This window comes from Vicia villosa, linkage group LG4, assembly GCF_029867415.1.
Source record: "Vicia villosa cultivar HV-30 ecotype Madison, WI linkage group LG4, Vvil1.0, whole genome shotgun sequence".
NCBI classification, from domain to species: Eukaryota; Viridiplantae; Streptophyta; class Magnoliopsida; order Fabales; family Fabaceae; genus Vicia; species Vicia villosa.
In genome coordinates, this window is record NC_081183.1 from 136,347,911 (window position 1) to 136,368,339 (window position 20,429).

General features: G+C 35.8%; 1 protein-coding gene across 1 annotated transcript; it reads left to right on the forward strand.

Annotated features, from left to right (window-relative positions):
- Positions 1–16,599: 16,599 nt before the first annotated feature.
- On the forward strand, positions 16,600–18,497 carry LOC131595288 (probable WRKY transcription factor 48). Its single transcript, XM_058867599.1, has 3 exons — positions 16,600–17,336; positions 17,410–17,553; positions 17,889–18,497. Exons 1-3 carry the CDS (start codon positions 16,783–16,785, stop codon positions 18,376–18,378), a joined length of 1,188 nt encoding a protein of 395 aa, XP_058723582.1. The 5' UTR covers positions 16,600–16,782; the 3' UTR covers positions 18,379–18,497.
- The last annotated feature ends 1,932 nt before the right edge of the window (positions 18,498–20,429 follow it).

Consider the following 20,429-nt stretch of genomic DNA (forward strand, 5'->3'; position numbering starts at 1 on the left):
GGAGGAGAATCAAAAATTGTAATTGAGAAGTGTGAGATAGTCTCGTCAGCAAGAAATATCCCAATCAAGAGGAAAGACCCTGGAGCGGTGGCAATACCGTGCACTATCAAGAACAGAATATTTAAAAAGGCATTCATCGACTCTGGTTCTAGTGTGAGTTTAATGCCGCTATCTATTTTCGAAAAGCTGGAGTTGGGAAGGATTAGTGAAAGTAAGAAAAAGTTACGGTTCGCTGATCACTCCACTAAGAAAGCGTCTGGGGTAGCTGAAGATGTACTAATGGAGGTTGATAAGTTTGTATTCCATGTTGACTTCCACATCATGGACATTCCGGAAGATGAAGAAACTCCTATCCTTCTTGGGAGACCATTTTAGTTGACAGGCCGCTACAATTTCGACATTGAAAAAGGGACACTAACGCTGAAATCATTTGACGAAGAAGTAACCTTGAAGATGTTAGGTGTTAAGAAACATAAGGCGGTTGTAAATGATCAAACTTTTGTTGGTATGACAGAAAGTGAGGAAAAAGACAAAAGGCCTAAACAGCTCCAAGAAAAAGTTGCAAGCATAGCCTCTCGAGTGGAACCAACTTATGTAGCTATCAAAAGTATTAAGAAGGCTAAGGAAGTCAAGAAGAATGTGGGAAGTGAGTTGAAGAGAAAATTTGTCCATGCTTTTCATCCTCATGAGTTATTGGTTGAGGAGGTGAAAAGAAACCAGGTTTGGAAAAAAAATACCCTCCATAATAAAGGGTAATGGACCGTTGAGCCATGCAACGTTAAACGAAGCACTTCGTGGGAGGCAACCCATACTTTTAATAATTACTCTGTCTTTTTGTTTATTTTATTTCAGGAAATAAAAGGGGTATTTCAAGTGGAAGCTATGGAGTGCATTACCCTCTGTGAGTCACCTCTCTCGGACTTGTTCTAAAACATTGAGGCCAATGTTTCGTTCAAGTTTGGGGGAGGTTTTACTCTTTGCATTTTAATTTATATTGCTGCCATAATTTGTGTAAGACCTACAGAATCATATTTGTCCCAAATTTTGACCGAAATTTTTAATTTTTGAAGAGTTTTGATTTTAAAGAGCAATCAGGAATAGTATATAGAGATGAAGGAAGGATTGTTTGAGGACAGGAAGTTCAGAATAATGTGACAAGAAGAGATTTGGTTAAACACCATTGGTTTCCTAAAAAGAATACGAGTCTAACTTGTAGATTTGCATCATAGTACTTGTCTCCTGAGAAGTACTCCTCAAGTAGTTTATTGATGCAGTCTGGCATAACTCAGATTCACGTGCATGATGACTGGTTGAGAAAAATATACAAAGTTGGCACCAAATGATGAAAAGGTGGTAAAAGGCAACCGGCTCGCTAAGTTGGGTAACCCTCACCTGGTTATTGAGCCCAAAGGAGGTTGATCCCCAAACGTCGTCCAAAAGGACAATATACAACTGCAAAGTTTGAAAATTTCATCGGTAATTAAAAAGTAGCAAATGCTGCTCGTTTGGTGCCAGAAAAAGAAAATAAAAAGCATTGATTCGTCTCATGCATGTGATGATGATTATAAGAAATGCACTGCCTTAATGTGATTGTCCGAATGAAAGAGGAGAAAAATCGAAAAGAGACTTAAGTGCAAAGCATGGTTGGAGAGGTATCAGAAAGGGGAGCTTAAGGTTAACGTTCTAGCAGAAACTCGTCGCGTCATGTGAATGTCGGACCAACTGTTTCTTGATCAATACAAACAGATATCTCACGTATGAACACCAGTATGCCTTGAAGGTCATTAACTCTTGTAATTGTCGCTTGAGGGCAAGCAATGTTTTAAGTTTGGGGGACTTTGATCAGTGGTTTTTACACATGTTTTTACCATTATTTTTAGTTGCATTTGAAGTATTTTAATTAATGTTTAAATTCCTTTTTCCGCATTTTATGCTTTGATTGTGTGTTTCAGTGTTTGTAGGATCAGGTGAATGAAAGGGGATAAATCAGTGCGAAAAAGTACAAAACTGAAGAAAAGCACATAAGCTGGTCAAACGCGTCCCCAGACGCGTGTGGACGTAAAGAAATCCCATTTTCTGTTGTGACGCGTCCCCAAACACGTGTGAAGCTTGAAAAGCCCCCCAGTCTGATGAAACGCGTCCCCAGACGCGTGTAGACCAGAGAAAAGCGTCATGCTGCAAAAACGCGTCCCTGGACGCGTGCCATATCCCCAGACGCGTGCCCACACGCGTTCCAGACTGCAAAAATTGGCTTTTCTGCCTAGACGCGTCCCAGGACGCGTGTCCTCCACCAGAATTACAAAGGAAACATCTTCTCCTGCCAGGACGCATCCTCGGACGCGTGTCATTGGGCCAGACGCGTCTACACGTGATTTATTGGGTTGTTTTGCTGAAAAGCCTAGAAACTTCGAAATAAAAGGACGAGAGTGCGTTTTGACAAGGGTTGGAGAATTTTGGGTGCGAAAATACATTGGAGAAGCTGGAGAATTCAGATTCTAAGCAAGGATTGAAGATTTCAACGAGCATTCGCGATTGAAGATCTGATCCCCTTTGTTTATCTGTAATGTCTACAATTTAAACTATGATTTTTGTTATTGTTATGAGTAGCTTGAAGGATAGAAAAACACTTAGAAAGGGGGGGATTGAATAAGTGTGACTTAAAAACTTGAGCGATAAAAATAAAATGCACAATTATTTTTATCCTGGTTCGCTGTTAACGAAGCTACTCCAGTCCACCCCCGCAGAGATGATTTACCTCAACTGAGGATTTAATCCACTAATCGCACGGATTACAATGGTTTTCCACTTAGCCGCAACTAAGTCTTCCAGAGTCTTCTGATCACAACCTGATCACTCCAGGAACAACTGCTTAGTTCACTCCTAAGACTTTTCTAGAGTCTACTGATCAACACGATCACTCTAGGCTTAGTTCACTCCTAAGACTTTCTGCTCAGCCAACTGCCAAGACTTCCTGCTCAGCCAACTGCCAAGACTTCCTGCTCAGCTAACTGCTAAGACTTCCTAGAGTATACTGATCAACTGATCACTCTAGTTCCTTACAACTTAATGTAATCTATTCAAGAGTTTACAAATGCTTCTTAAAAGCGATAATCACAACTGTGATATTTCTCTTACAATTTAAGCTTAATCTCACTAAGATATTACAACAGCAATGTAGTGAGCTTTGATGAAGATGAAGATTCTGAGTTTTGATTTGAACAGAGTTTCAGCAAGTTTGATATGAGTTGTTTTGGTGCAGAATCGTTCACCTTGCTTCTCATCAGAACTTCATATTTATAGGCGTTGAGAAGATGACCGTTGAATGCATTTAATGCTTTGCGTGTTCCGTACAGCTTTGCATTTAATGTTATACGCTTTTGTCAACTACCTCGAGCCTTGTTCACGCTGTGTCTACTGACGTAGCCTTTAGTAGCTTTAACGTTCCTTTTGTCAGTCAGCGTAGTCTGCCACGTGTACTTCCTTCTGATCTGATGTTTGTGAATACGACGTTTGAATATCATCAGAGTCAAACAGCTTGGTGCACAGCATCTTCTGATCTTCTGACCTTGAAGTGCTTCTGAGCGTGATACCATCTTCTGATCTTCAGTGCTTCTGATCTCATGTTCTTCTGATGCTTCCATAGACCCATGTTCTGATTCTGCTTCGACCATCTTCTGATGTCTTGCCAGACCATGTTCTGATGTTGCATGCTGAACCATTTGAGACACATCTTCTGAGCGCTGAATTATGCGTACTCTTTATATATATTTCCTGAAAGGGAAATTGCATTGGATTAGAGTACCATATTATCTTAAGCAAAATTCATATTATTGTTATCATCAAAACTAAGATAATTGATAAGAACAAATCTTGTTCTAACAATCTCCCCCTTTTTGATGATGACAAAAACATATATAAATGATATGAATTTGCGATCAGAAAGAGTAGACGGCAAAAGACAAATTACACAGCTATAGCATAAGCATATGAATATGTCTCCCCCTGAGATTAACAATCTCCCCCTGAGATAAATAATCTCCCCCTGAAATAAATACTCGAAGAACTTTAATAAAAGACTTCCCTGATTATTTCGGTAGAGACGATCATATGAGCTTCTGCCTTCAGAGAATCCATAGCTTCTGACTTCTGCTTCCATTGGACAGCTTCAGAACTTGAATTTCTTTGATCTTCAGAACATTCACAGCTTCTGACTTCTGCTTCCATTCAGGACAGCTTCAGAACTTGAATTTCTACTAACATCACTTCATGCTAGATTTGTATCAGAACATTGTTGAATGTACCAGAGCATCATTTGAGCATCTCTACATCCTGAAATGTTACAGAACAAAAACTAAACGACAAAAGTCAGCATGAACGAGTTAGAACATAAAATGTATATTCAAATACATGATATGTATCAGAGCCAAATGTATCAGAGCATTTTAGGCTAAAAACATGTATCAGAGCAAATAATGTATCAGAGCCATAACATTATGTGTATCAGGGCAAATAGAATTTTGTCATAACAGGATAGACAGTGATATTCAAATTCTATTATCAGTGCTTCTGATTCATTCTTCTTTCTTGCTTCTGATCTCTGAAGCTTGACAGCACTCAGCTTGCTTCAGTTTCAATGGTTTTGCTTCTAGTGTTTGCTTTGAAGATTCACTTCACTTCTTTGTACCTGCAAAACACTTAAACCATATTGAACTTGCAGTTCATGTTAGTGAATGTGTGGGAGCCTTTACCCAGCAACTGATAGATTTAATCAAATCATTTATCATTTATCTTTCTCCCCCTTTTTGTCATAACATCAAAAAGTATATATAAAAAGATTCAGATGTATAAAACGACAAAAGAAAACATTTACTGGAATGTAAAACACAAAGAAACTTTTTCATTGAATAATCAAAGTTTTACAAGACAGGAATGCAGGAAAAACAGATGCAACAAGGAAAGGAGACTACAAAGACTAAAAGACTAAGATCCTAGCCTACGCAAAATCCGCGCCAGAACAGCATGAATCCCGTCAGTGCTTGCAGCTTGCCTTGTCATGAAGGAACGAAACTCAGCATTGGCTGCTTCTTGCGCATCCAATCGAGAAGCCAGCATATCTTGATTCTGATGAAGAGTTTCCAAGGTCTCCATCAGAGCTGAGGTTTCACCCGAAGAAGAAGCACCAGTATTTCTGCCCAGAGGGACAGCAATCTCAGCAGAGTGATCTTCTGGAAGATCTTCAGCTTGTGCATCTCCCATTTCCTCATCTGAGTCTGACTCAGAAAGAACCTTAGTATATTCTGGTTCAGGCAGCTCAGAAGTTCCATCTTCCAATGCTTGAAGAATAGCTGCAAGGTTTGTTGGAGGAGTAGGACCAGCAACTTCAGCACGATAAACCACTACTGGAAAGACCATGTGAGGTGCATTTTCAGAAGGGTTCATTCTGAACCAGTTGAACAGCCACTGAAAATCTCCAGTCAGCACAGGAAACCAGAGCACAGAAGACCGGGGTTTCCACACCACGATATCTCTGCAGAGATTTTCTTCTTCCAACTCATCTGCAGGTATCTTCTCTTCAAGAACTCTTCTGTTCCTGATGAGACAGTGATGGCTGCTCTCACCAACTTCCAACCGGAGACCACGAACACCAGGAGCTTCAGACATAATCCTTCTCTGAGTGTCTGTAGCCTTCTCCAGAAAATCCTGACGAAAGGTATTCCAGAGGTTGTTTGTAGCATACTCATCCAGATGATTAAGGTGAGCAGCACCAAGAATCTCCAACCAGCCACTTACATCAGCATGTAAGAGCTCCAGATATGTTTGAGTGGTAGGGGTTGGAGGGTTGACAGTGATCCTTGAGTCGGGAAGAACAACACTATAGGGATTAGGTGTTCTGGTGGGAAAAGGGTATGAGCGGGATGAAGAAATATCTGAGGGAAGGGTTAAAGGAGAGGAGATATCAGATGGTGAAGAAGGTGGTTCCGAGAGGATGAATGAGGAGGAAGAGGTGGTGGAGGTCTTTGAAGAGGGAGGTGATTGACGAGAATCGTCAAGGGGTTGATATATTTTGAGAGGGTCATAGGAGATCCTAACTCTTTTAGGTTTGGTTTCAGGTTCAGCAGATGCCTTTCTCTTTTGTTTCTTATCAATGTCTTGATTTCCAGAGCCTGACGATGGATTCATGATGAACTTTCAGATAATGGAAATGGCTAGGGTTTATGATATGAAAAGAGAGAGATGAAAAAGAAACCGAATGCAGAGAGAGAGAAATATGAGAGGGAAAAGAAACGTTTGAAGAGTATAAAAAGAAAACTGAAAAGAGAGTAAATGATGAAAAGCATTTAATGTTACGTGACATGAGGAGAGATAATAATGACAAAAGATGTGATTTGCACAGTTACCTAAGAAGACGTCCCCTCAACTGCACGCACGCTTGTCCAGGAATAGTGAACACGTGTTTACCATCTGGATAGTCAGTTACAGCTGTTTTGCTTTGAAGAGAGATTCTGAATCAACTTAGACACTGAAACGTTAGTAATAACTGAATCACAATTTCTAATTGATTTCTATCAGAACTTCTTAACAAAAAAAATTTCATATCACAGGATACTCATACGTAAGAATTTCTCATCTTCTCATTCTGAGCTTGTTTCTGAAGACCCATTTTGTACCGATTATATTGAATCCATCTGGTCTAGGAACAAGATCCCAAACATCATTCCTTGTAAACTGATTTAGTTCTTCTTGCATAGCAATTATCCAGTCTGGATCTTCTAGAGCATGATCAACAGAAGTTGGCTCGATCAAAGATACAAGACCTAATTGACAGTCTGCATTGTTCCTAAGGAATGCTCTTGTTCTGATTGGATCATCCTTCTTTCCAAGAATGACATCTTCTGAATGACCAGAGATGAGTCTGGATGATCTTCTGACAGATGGTTCTTCAGAAATACTTAGATCCTCCAGAGAAGCTGTTACTTGATCTTCAGATTCTTTGCTTCTGAGGAGCTCTGCTTCTGATGCGTTGCTTCTTGGCTCAACAACTTCTGATATGTCAATATCACAACCTGCAAAATTATCAACTTGCTTTGGTTTTTCAGAACCAAGCTTATCATCAAACCTGATATTGATTGATTCTTCTACAACCAATGTTTCAGTATTGTATACCCTGTAGCCTTTTGAGCGTTCAGAATATCCAAGAAGGAAACACTTTTGAGCTTTGGAATCAAACTTACCAAGATGATCTTTAGTGTTCAGAATAAAGCATACACATCCAAAAGGATGGAAATATGAAATGTTGGGCTTTCTATTCTTCCACAATTCATAGGGAGTCTTGTTTAGAATAGGTCTGATAGAGATTCTATTCTGAATATAACATGCAGTGTTTATTGCTTCTGCCTAGAAATGCTTAGCCATATTGGTTTCATTGATCATGGTTCTGGCCATTTCTTGAAGAGTCCTATTCTTTCGTTCTACAACCCCATTTTGCTGTGGAGTTCTAGGACAAGAGAAATCATGGGCAATACCATTTTCTTTGAAGAATTCTTCAAAGGATTTGTTCTCAAATTCACCACCATGATCACTTCTGACCTTTATGATTTTACACTCTTTTTCAGATTGAATCTGAATGCAGAAATCAAAGAACACTGAATGAGTCTCATCCTTGTGTTTTAAGAATTTTACCCATGTCCAGCGGCTATAATCATCAACGATGACTAATCCGTATTTCTTTCCTCTGACAGATGCTGTTTTGACTGGTCCAAACAGATCAATGTGCAAGAGTTCTAATGGCCTTGAGGTAGAAACAACATTCTTAGACTTGAATGCAGGTTTGGAGAACTTGCCTTTCTGACATGCTTCACAAAGAGCATCTGATTGGAATTTCAGATTAGGGAGTCCTCTGACAAGATTCAGTTTGTTAATTTGAGAGATCTTTCTCAAACTAGCATGACCTAATCTCCTGTGCCAGACCCACTGCTCTTCAGAAACAGACATAAGACAAGTCACCTTCTGACTCATAAGATCTTGCAGATCTGTCTTATAAATGTTGTTCTTCCTCTTGCCTGTAAATAGGATTGAGCCATCCTTCTGATTTACAGCCTTGCAAGACTCTTGATTAAAGATTATATCATAACCATTGTCACTTAATTGACTGATAGATAAAAGGTTATGTGTTAATCCTTCTACAAGAAGTACATTAGAGATGGAAGGAGAGTTACCAAATTTTATAGTTCCAGAGCCAATTATCTTGCCCTTCTGATCTCCTCCGAACTTGACTTCTCCTCCAGACTTAAGCACCAGGTCTTGGAACATAGACCTTCTTCCTGTCATGTGTCGCGAGCATCCAGAGTCCAGGTACCATGACATGTTGTGCTTTGTCCTTCTTGCAGCCAAGGATATCTGCAATAGGAATAATCTTATCCTTAGGTACCCACATCTTTTTGGGTCCTTTCTTGTTAGATTTTCTCAAGTTCTGATTGAACTTGGGTTTAACAATGTAAGCAATAGGAGGAACAGCATGATAATTCTTAATGTGAGTTTCATGATATTTCCTAGGTTGTGTCACATGCTTCTTAGTGTGTGTAATGTGAAAACTCTGTGCATGTGAGGTGTGCCTAATATCATGTGAGTGGCCATACTTGAACTGATCATACAATGGCTTGTATGTAATTTTCATTTCATCAACAGGTTCAAGTTTGTATGGGGTTTCACCCTCATAACCAATGCCAACTCTTTTGTTTCCAGACACAGCATATATCATAGAAGCTAGCTGACTTCTGCCAATACTTCTAGATAAGAACTTTCTGAAACTTAAATCATATTCTTTCAGAATATGGTTCAGACTAGGAGTGGATTTTTCTGAATCAGAAGGAGATCCAACATTATTGGATAGTTTTAAAAGTTTTTCTTTTAATTCAGAATTCTCCAACTCAAGCTTCTTTGTTTCAAATTCAAATTGCTTTTTCAGCTTTTTGTATTTGAGACTGATCTGAGACTTGAGTTCCAGAAGTTCAGTTAGACCGGAAACTAACTCATCTCTAGTAAGTTCAGAAAATACCTCTTCAGAATCTGATTCTGATGTAGATTCTGATCCGTCATCTTCTGTCGCCATCAGCGCACAGTTGGCCTGCTCATCTTCTGAATCATCTTCTGACTCATCCCAGGTTGCCATAAGACCTTTCTTCTTATGAAACTTTTTCTTGGGACTTTCCTTCTGAAGATTTGGACATTCATTCTTGTAGTGTCCAGGCTCATTGCATTCATAGCACATGACCTTCTTCTTGTCAAATCTTCTTTCATCAGAAGATTCTCCACGTTCAAATTTCCTTGAACTTCTGAAGCCTCTGAACTTCCTTTGCTTGGTCTTCCAGAGTTGGTTTAGCCTTCTGGAAATCATGGACAGTTCATCTTCTTCTTCAGATTCTGATTCTTCAGGATCTTCTTCTCTAGCCTGAAAAGCGTTAGTGCATTTCTTGATATTAGATTTTAATGCAATAGACTTACCTTTCTTTTGAGGCTCATTTGCGTCCAGCTCAATCTCATGGCTTCTCAAGGCACTGATAAGCTCTTCCAGAGAAACTTCATTCAGATTCTTCGCAATCTTGAATGCAGTCACCATCGGACCCCATCTTCTGGGTAAGCTTCTGATGATCTTCTTTACATGATCAGCCTTGGTGTATCCTTTGTCAAGAACTCTCAATCCAGCAGTCAGAGTTTGAAATCTCGAAAACATCTTTTCAATGTCTTCATCATCCTCCATCTTGAAGGCTTCATACTTCTGGATTAAGGCAAGAGCTTTTGTCTCCTTGACTTGAGCATTTCCTTCATGAGTCATTTTCAAGGACTCATATATGTCATAGGCCGTTTCCCTGTTAGATATCTTCTCATACTCAGCATGAGAGATAGCATTCAGCAAAACAGTTCTACATTTATGATGATTCCTGAAAAGCTTCTTTTGGTCATCATTCATTTCTTGCCTTGACAGCTTCACGCCTCTGGCATTTACTGGATGTTTGTAACCATCCATCAGAAGATCCCATAGATCACCATCTAGACCCAGAAAGTAACTCTCCAGTTTATCTTTCCAGTATTCAAAGTTTTCACCATCAAATACCGGCGGTCTAGTATAACCATTGTTACCGTTGTATTGCTCAGCAGAGCCAGATGTAGATGCAGGTGTGGGTATAGTCCTTTCACTTTCATCAACCATCTTTTAAATGAAGCGTTTTTCTCTTCCTGAATCTTTTCTAAACACGGTTAAGTGCTTGCACCTTAGAACCGACGCTCTGATGCCAATTGAAGGATAGAAAAACACTTAGAAAGGGGGGGATTGAATAAGTGTGACTTAAAAACTTGAGCGATAAAAATAAAATGCACAATTATTTTTATCCTGGTTCGCTGTTAACGAAGCTACTCCAGTCCACCCCCGCAGAGATGATTTACCTCAACTGAGGATTTAATCCACTAATCGCACGGATTACAATGGTTTTCCACTTAGCCGCAACTAAGTCTTCCAGAGTCTTCTGATCACAACCTGATCACTCCAGGAACAACTGCTTAGTTCACTCCTAAGACTTTTCTAGAGTCTACTGATCAACACGATCACTCTAGGCTTAGTTCACTCCTAAGACTTTCTGCTCAGCCAACTGCCAAGACTTCCTGCTCAGCCAACTGCCAAGACTTCCTGCTCAGCTAACTGCTAAGACTTCCTAGAGTATACTGATCAACTGATCACTCTAGTTCCTTACAACTTAATGTAATCTATTCAAGAGTTTACAAATGCTTCTTAAAAGCGATAATCACAACTGTGATATTTCTCTTACAATTTAAGCTTAATCTCACTAAGATATTACAACAGCAATGTAGTGAGCTTTGATGAAGATGAAGATTCTGAGTTTTGATTTGAACAGAGTTTCAGCAAGTTTGATATGAGTTGTTTTGGTGCAGAATCGTTCACCTTGCTTCTCATCAGAACTTCATATTTATAGGCGTTGAGAAGATGACCGTTGAATGCATTTAATGCTTTGCGTGTTCCGTACAGCTTTGCATTTAATGTTATACGCTTTTGTCAACTACCTCGAGCCTTGTTCACGCTGTGTCTACTGACGTAGCCTTTAGTAGCTTTAACGTTCCTTTTGTCAGTCAGCGTAGTCTGCCACGTGTACTTCCTTCTGATCTGATGTTTGTGAATACGACGTTTGAATATCATCAGAGTCAAACAGCTTGGTGCACAGCATCTTCTGATCTTCTGACCTTGAAGTGCTTCTGAGCGTGATACCATCTTCTGATCTTCAGTGCTTCTGATCTCATGTTCTTCTGATGCTTCCATAGACCCATGTTCTGATTCTGCTTCGACCATCTTCTGATGTCTTGCCAGACCATGTTCTGATGTTGCATGCTGAACCATTTGAGACACATCTTCTGAGCGCTGAATTATGCGTACTCTTTATATATATTTCCTGAAAGGGAAATTGCATTGGATTAGAGTACCATATTATCTTAAGCAAAATTCATATTATTGTTATCATCAAAACTAAGATAATTGATAAGAACAAATCTTGTTCTAACATAGCTAAACCCCCCAATGCTAGGGGGTGACCCTGATTTTGATCTGTAATGAATAAATTTATATTTTTGCAATGATAATACGGTGCTTCTAAGTTGATTTGTTCTCTTACTGTTTTATTGCTTTTTTTGTCGGACAAACAAAAATTTATTTTGTGTGATACAATTAAGCCGGACAAGCTGTTGTTCATGATCTGTCTGAGAACATATTTTAGTAGATATTGCCTGACTAGGAATACCCTTCAATAATCAAAATATTCTTGGTATTGGAAAGCTTAATGTCAACCGTAATTTCTATGGACATAGTGATTAGGTTGAGGAATTAAAGAATTATTACCTGAGGACTTAGGAATAATAAACCTTAAGAACTGATAGTCAATTGGGCAAACCATTATTGCAAGATATAGTTATATTTGTTGCATGAACAAATCATTCACCATCCCTAGCATCCTACTCATATTTGTCTAATTCATCTGTACTTTAATTCTTTGTTGTAATTGCTTTTTATTCAAAACCAAACAAAACCTCTTATAACTTTTGTTTAATTGAAATATTGATAAAACTCTTATTCGTCAAGAAGTCCTTGAGATTCGATATTCGAGGAATTTTCCCTTTATTATTACAGAGGCAAAATAGTACACTTGCTACTTTACCGATCACTTGTCCTTTATTAAAAATGAAAAATCAAACTTGTTTAAACAAGAAACACAAATAGGATTCTTGCTAATTGCATATAACCAAATAATAAAACCACTAGATAAAGTAAATTCATAAGTTCCTATAACTAAAGCAATATTTTTCTCCATTGTCAAACCTGAGATCAACTTCACATTTTGCCAATGTCCTACTTATTTTAAGCTTTTACACATTAGTACAAAGGTGATGACCTCATTAAATATCCAACACTTATAATGTAGAAATAGATAAATTAATTTTAGTAACAAAAATACATGAGACTACCAATTGTTAGTTGGTCCGGTGGTGATTGGCGTTGGATTTGGCAGGGAGGACTATAGTTCGTTCCCTCGCAACTGCGATCGGGAGGGGACTTGACCCACTTGATGTCAGAGCTGATCCACCGAACCAGACTATACCGGTGGTGATAAGCCAAAAAAATACATGAGACTGAAGTCTCACTTCCCTTTTTAATTGGAATTTCTATTATTTACCATTAATATGACCTTTATGTTTCCATTGCCAATGTTCTGCCTAGCATTTCTAACATCCCTAACAGTTCTGGTATATATTTTTTCATACCATTCATATTAAAATTCAAAAGAAATTGATTTAAACTACCAGTCAATGATTACATGATCAGAATAATTGCAAGCTCTATCCTAAAGGAAAATTTTAATCATTCAAGATTCTCAATCCACACAATCATTTTGAGTACGTAAGGACCTACATGAATTCCCTCTGCTAATTTTGGAGAAGGGCATTCCAAACTTCGAACCACTCATGCCTAGCTTTCTCTTGATATAGCGTCTTGAGGTATCTGATCATATCATACACCTCAATGTTCTCATGGTCCTTCTAAAGCTCAAAGTTCATGTTAGCCACCATGGGGTATGAAACTTCTGAGGCATCATCAAGATGTTTTTTATAAGCATCTTTCTTAGTCTTGGAAGCATAAAATATTGGTTCATCTTCATGAATGGGTCCTTCAAAAACATATAAGTTTTTTTCTTGCTATAGAATAATCCTCAAGTTTTGGTGCTAGTCAATGAAATATGTTCTAGACAACTTATCCTTGTAAAGGATTGTTCACAAAATGTTTTTTGGATTGTTTTTCATACTTATCTACATCAAATGAAATTTGTAGAAATAATTATCATGTGAATAAACATTTTAATTAGGACTTTAATTAGTTGTGCTCCCACTGTTTTACTAAAATCAAATGACTTTTAACATTTAATTTGGAAAATATAGTTTGAACATTTTCTAGTGGACCGAGATCATATTTCTATTTGTTCTAAGTTAGTGTTGGTTGATCACCCAAAAATCAATTATTTAGGTGGAAACTCTTTCTAGTTGTATATTATACAACTCTCAAGAAATTTGAGCAAATAACTCGTTATTCTAGCCCATCATAAGAGTTGTTATCGACTCTTACTCATAAATCTAATTTAAATCTTATTGAATTTTAGTTCGGTTAAGTTAGACCCCAAAGATAATCTTTGAATATTACTTTTATTCCATATCATGTTACTATTATAAATAATATACTTTGCATTGGCATGACCCATATTTATTATATTTGTCTTGACGAGTTCTTACTTTCGAAAATCTATCAATTTAGTATTTACTTGATGAGATTTTTACTAAGCGATCTTACCGACTTATGTATCTCATACAAACATCTGACATAATAATCATATATAATGCATCATACATACACATATATAAAATTAAAACAACATGGTTATGGCCCCTAATACAATTTTTAGTGGAAATCTCAAGAGAAAACTCTTAGGGACTGGAGTATGCCACATGATTTAAGACAGAATAAAGATAATCTCTGGTGTGATCTTTCTTACCATATCTCTTTATATTTCTGCCATTTATCTTTTCTGCTGCTTATTTTTTGTTTGTCTCTGCTTCTGACATAATTTTTTTAAAATTAATTGTTTTTATGAAATGTTTTTGATATCGGAATATCACAATTCATCCCTCTTATGTTCAGAGTCACTTGTTCAACATTTATTACTTTAAAAATAAGGGTCTTGCTAACCAGTGCCCTCATGGCAATGGTTAAGCATTCTAAAAAAAGAAAATATTTTATAGAAAATTTAACATTTCAATTTTTGAGACATTAAATATGCGGATTATCGAGATAAATTTACTATTTTTAAAATCTTAACGATTGCTCTGAGGACACTTGTTAGCATTTCCCTAAAAATAAACATAAAAGAAAAAAAAGCTTTTATTAAAAATAATAAGCGTGATATAAATTTTAAGTTTAATCAGAAAATCATCGGTCTATCGAACTTACACGAACAATCTCTCATTAGCACTAGAGTCAATCATGCATATATACATGATACATAGAGATCTAATATGACCACCATACTTATGTTGAGCAAAAGGCTTTGTGATTGGATCAACATTATTGTCAAGTGTTAGTACTTTTCATATAATCATCACCAAAGATGATGAGATAAAATAAATATCTATTTGTCGTGCTTAAAATATACGAGACATCTAGTCAAGTACATAACGTGACATAAATAATAGATCAAATTGTAAATATATATATAATATTATTCCTGCGATTTTTTTCTTCTTTCGTTGAAGAAAATTGTACTTTTAATAAATTCGCGCCATACAACATGAATATGAATCTTTTCTTAAAATCACATATGTTAAAATATCTCAACACTTTCTCTTGCAAAACAAATTCTATCTATACAAATACTTATTTTTAATATATAAGTAGCTTCAACTAAATCTTTAATAGAAAAAAGCAATTTATCAATCAAATTTTAACCTTTGAATACATCAAAATATATTCTATTTTTGAAACATGGAATGGTCATATGTTTTTGCAACAAAAGAAAATTGTTGTTGATGGAAGAAAATTGGCATATCCAAAATGTAAAGTGGGATGGATAGCAAAATGCACACTGAACCATCAATTCAAAAAACGAAGAAGCAAGAGAAGGCATCTATCTAGCCATCCCTTAGTCCATATCACAGCCACGTGTAACCCCCCGCGGATGCTTCTTACACAAGCTAAACCGGTTGCCAGTCAAATATCCGCGTGAAAAAATGGTAGGCCCCGTTAGCGGTCCTGTTTCGCAGTAAATGCCATCAACGTCTTGCTGCCATTCTTTGTACGCTCTGCAACTGGCAGGTGTCGGTCGCTCTAAGTTGGAAATTGGATTACCTCACATTTCCATCTGTTATCCAAATTCCAACCCCAATCAAACCTTTCTTATCGCACAATCCACTGTTTTAAATCAATTATTTAGATACTTTCTTTCTCCCCAAGATTAAATTCATTTCCCTCCACTTTCAAATAGTAATATAAATAAATATCTTTATTTAATTATTTCAAATATATTGTTTTTTACATGTGTCTCAACTGATATATATATATATATATATATATATATATATATATATATATATATATATATATATATATATATATATATATATATATATATATATATAGTATACATTTTAGTACTTGTGATCTTCATTATAAATCAATAATTGAAGGTTTAATGTTCATATAAAACAAAGACAATAATAATTTTATCAAGTATTGTGTGTTACATGATGATAGATTGAAGATGACTATTAGAAAAGGTTTTTAGACATAATGGTAGAAATTTCTAGTGATTATAGAAGAGATATATTTGTTAAATTAATTATAATACATATTTAATATTAATAAACTGTATCTCAACGTATAAATATATAATAATATCTAATTACAAAATATAGATTTGAACCAACAAGATTTAATTAATTTATCTTTAAAATTAGAGATTTAAATATTTAACTTCCCAAAAAAATGACAATAGTCATTTGACTCACTTATCTTTAATGTTAAAGATTTTAATATTTTACTTGACAAAAAAATTACAACAGTCCCAATAATTTTTTAATTTGGTCACTTAATATTATAAATTTATCTTTTACTATTAAATATTTACTCTTTTACAAATAAAACAATATGAATAGTAGTAGTATTAATAAATGTAAACTAATTTTTTAAAGTACTACTAACACCGTTAAGAAATCTAGAAACAAATAATTATAAAAGGATAAAGCTAATATGTGCCCTTGGGGCACATGTTAAGAAACCTAAATATAGTAAATTTGTATTGGAAAACGTAATAAACACATTAATTATAAACTTTTTATGAAAACAATGCACTATTAGAAAAAATTTCTACATTTAGCTCTTAACATGTGTCCTTAGGGCACATGTTAGCATGACCCATTATAAAAAAGAAGTAAAAAAATCTCAAAATTTGAATCCATTAATAGCACACCGCAATCCCCAAACCATCCCTTTCATTCTTTTCTCTCTCCCTTTCCATCTTCTCTTTCTATATCTTTCGAAATAATAAGTTGAAAAATTAATGAGCACATTTCCTTTTTGAGAAAAAAAGTAATCTTTCAAATAAACAAAAAAAAAATAAAAAATAAAAATAAAAGAGGAATATGTGCCATGCTTTGTATCAGCCCATAGCAGCATAAAATTCAATGGAGGAGGAGAAGAGAGAGGCAAACACAAACCCCACCAACTCATCCTCCACCACCACCACCATGGCATTTTCCGACGAGATTCCGACCACAACCACCACCATCAACAATAACACATCTTTATTCCCTTTTCAACCTTCCATCTCCACCATCTTTGACACGTTACCATCATCTTCCTCGTGTGACCAAAAGGTTTCCTCTTTTGGATTCATGGACTTGTTAGGTTCCCATGATTACAACATAAACAGCAACACTTTTTTGTTATCCGATTGGGTTCTTCCTACAACCACCACCACAGTCCATCAACCTCTTCCCTCGCCGGCGAGCTCCAACGTCCTGGACTCCTCCGAGGTGCTGAATACACCGACGTCGCCGAACTCAACTTCAATTTCTTCGTCGTCTAATGAAGCAACCTTTAACAACAACACCATAGAACAACAACAACAACAACATAGAAGTAAAGTTTCAAAAAATGAACATGATGCAGAGGTAGAAGAAGAAGATGGAAATGGAGTCAAAGAAAATGACCAATATCAAGACAAGACAAAGAAACAGTGAGTGATATTCTCATTACTTGGCTCTGTTTTTTTCCTGTCAATTATTTTATCATTTTTACATAAAATGAAGGCTAAAAGCAAAGAAGAAGAATCAAAAGAAGGAAAGAGAACCCAGATTTGCTTTCATGACAAAGAGTGAAGTTGATAACCTAGACGATGGCTATAGATGGCGTAAGTACGGACAAAAAGCGGTTAAAAACAGTCCATATCCCAGGTAACCCAATCTTTTTGCCATTTTTTCCTCTCTAAAAGCTATTGGTAATAGATATCTCTGCATAACTATCGATTAATAATAGATGTCTCAGTATACCTATCAGTTGAGCTGGGACGATAAATAATAGTGTAGTTATGTTTATGTACAATTATCAACTGAATTGAATTGAGAAGATAAACAAATAGTGTAGGGGTACCGGTAGTAATTCACTAATTAATTTTTTTTTTATTATGATGGCATTAGGGCCATGCTAATTATATTCTAATTTATTAATTATTCTTATTTAATTTTGACTTGCGGGACACGTTAATGTATCCGTGTCGAAACAAAAACAGGAGTTACTATCGTTGTACAACGGCAGCCTGCGGCGTGAAAAAGCGCGTGGAGCGTTCATCGGATGATTCCACCATTGTCGTCACTACATACGAGGGTCAACACATACATCCTTCACCTGCCACGTCACGTCCTAGCCTTAGCTTCGTTAACGAACCTACTAGCTTCGGTGCCGGTGCATTTGGTGGTGGCAGTTCAACTTCAGGTTCACAATCACACTCACACTTTGTTCTACCACACGCTTCATCATTGTTGTACAATACTCGTACTACTAATCCCACTACCAATTCTAGTACTACACCCCCATCACTTGGTTCTAGTGGTGGTTATGTTAACACGTCGTCGTTTGGTGGTTTTGTTCATGACCAAGAGATTAATCAGAGAGGTTTTGGAGGTTCCTATGAGGTTTTGTCAAGAGACAATGGGTTGCTTCAGGATATTATTATTCAGATGAAAAAAGAGGAGAAAGATTCAATCAATGAACAACACTAGGTGAAGTTATGGTAATATATTATAGATATAGGTTCATATTTTATTAATTAAATTTAGGTGTCTATATATTGCTTTTGCAGCTATAGGTTTGGTTTCATATGAAATTTGAGGTTAATTAATTTGGTTTTAAAATGACTATAGTAGCTTGGGATTTTGTTTTTGTTTATTTCATTATTATTATTTTATATGGGCTATCTTTTGTAACTATACATATTTTATTCCATGGTGGAATATTTCCCCCTAATCATTTCTTATATGTTCAATTTCTTTGGTTATTTCTGTTTGTTTGATAGGATTTATTTATCTAGACAAGATGGTATTAGGGTTTTGCTTTTATTTTTGTTCACATATTTAGAATAAAGAACTTGCAAAATCTTTGTTGGGGTAATATGAAAAAGTGTTAGGATTGTCCCATGACTTAAAAGCAATTTTGTACAATAGTACTACTAGAAGCTTTTTATCATCATCATCACTCTACCTTAATGAGGTTCATACAAAGATGGGCTTTAGCAATTCAATGATGACATGTGTTTCCAAGGACGGAAATAACTACAGTATGGTGATTCATATCTTTGATGATAGACAAAGATGGATAGTGAGAAATAGTATGGAATTATAATAGCCAGATTGCCTTAGATATATATAGGTTTCTATGTACACTAGCTAGAAATGAAGTTGTAACTATAGATGTAGCTATTCTTATCACTTCTAGGCCTTTATATACCTTTCATGATGATGTCTAGGTAGGGCGTTCAAAACCAAACCAACCCAATATAAAATCACAAATCAAACTAAATTGAAACCGCAAAAAATTGAATTTGGTTCGGATTAGTTTGAGTCATCTTTTAACAAAACCGCACGGTTTGGTTCGGTTTACGGTTTATATTTTGTAAACTGAACCAAACCAAATCAAACTGCATTATGTTATAACTTAACTTTTACTTAACTCAATTTCAACTCAAACTTAAACCTATTATACTTTAGCCTTATGATTACGAACAATTTTTTCAACCTTACACATATAATTTCAGTCTCGATCTTCTCAAATCTCTAATAATATTATCGCACATTCTTTGTCACATACATCTTCTCTCTTCTTCTATAATCTCTACTCTCTTATATTCTTTCTTTTTCACCTTCTCATTTTTATGTAAATGTTTCGTATTTCAGTTTCATTTTTATCGCACATCTTCTAATTCTCTAATCTCTCAACTTTTTTTTTCCAACTTCACTAATCTCTCATCTCTTCAATTTTTTGTTTCATTATAATAATTTTTATATTGTTTTATGCTATTATCTTATGTTTAATATTCCACTTTTGTCTAATTTAATTTTTACATATTAAATAGAAAATTGTTGTCAAAATATGACAAGTTTTGTTATTATTTGATAATGTATGAATGTCTAAATACAAAATTATGTTGTCATCTATATGTGTATTTATGGCTTAATGAAATATTTGTAAACAACCGAACCAACCGAACCGAACCAAAGCGCGTTAGTTTTGTTTGGTTTGGTTCGATTTTTTTTTAAAAGTCTCAACCAAACCAAACCGCACGTTTTTTTATCTTGCGGTTTGGATGATTTTTTTCATAAAAACCGCCTAAACTATTAGAAAATTGAAGAAATGGAATTTAGGTTTGTTTTAGTAGTTTAGATTTAGTTAACTTTTAAATATGGTCGCAGTTGCATAAATTTTTTTATGATTTTAATGGTTGTCACAATATGAACTTATCATAAAATTAATGAATATCGGTACCATTACCTACACCTTCTAATATCATTTTATTGCGCCCGTTTTTTTTGGTAATCAACTCTTTTATCTTCTAATTGAGGTATCAAAGGGCGAGCTAGTTCAAGTAAACAAATAAAAGTGAGTTTACAGTTTAGAGTCATTATTAATCTTTATTTTGGCAAGAACTGTAGTGCCAAAAAGCAATTATTTTCCAATTTACCTGTTACAATCAAATTGAAATGCACTAGGTTTAATTTATAATGGGCTCGCCCACTAGAGTAGACCCCTAATCTAAACTATTTGATATTAAATTGAT

What these genes read in the sequence shown, in the direction of transcription:
- LOC131595288 (XM_058867599.1), top strand. Translation starts at nt 16,783, where the DNA reads ATGGAGGAGGAGAAGAGAGAGGCAAACACAAACCCCACCAACTCATCC. An exon ending in CAAGACAAGACAAAGAAACA is followed by an intron (nt 17,337 to 17,409) that starts GTGAGTGATATT and finishes CATAAAATGAAG; the next exon opens with GCTAAAAGCAAAGAAGAAGA. An exon ending in AAAAACAGTCCATATCCCAG is followed by an intron (nt 17,554 to 17,888) that starts GTAACCCAATCT and finishes AAACAAAAACAG; the next exon opens with GAGTTACTATCGTTGTACAA.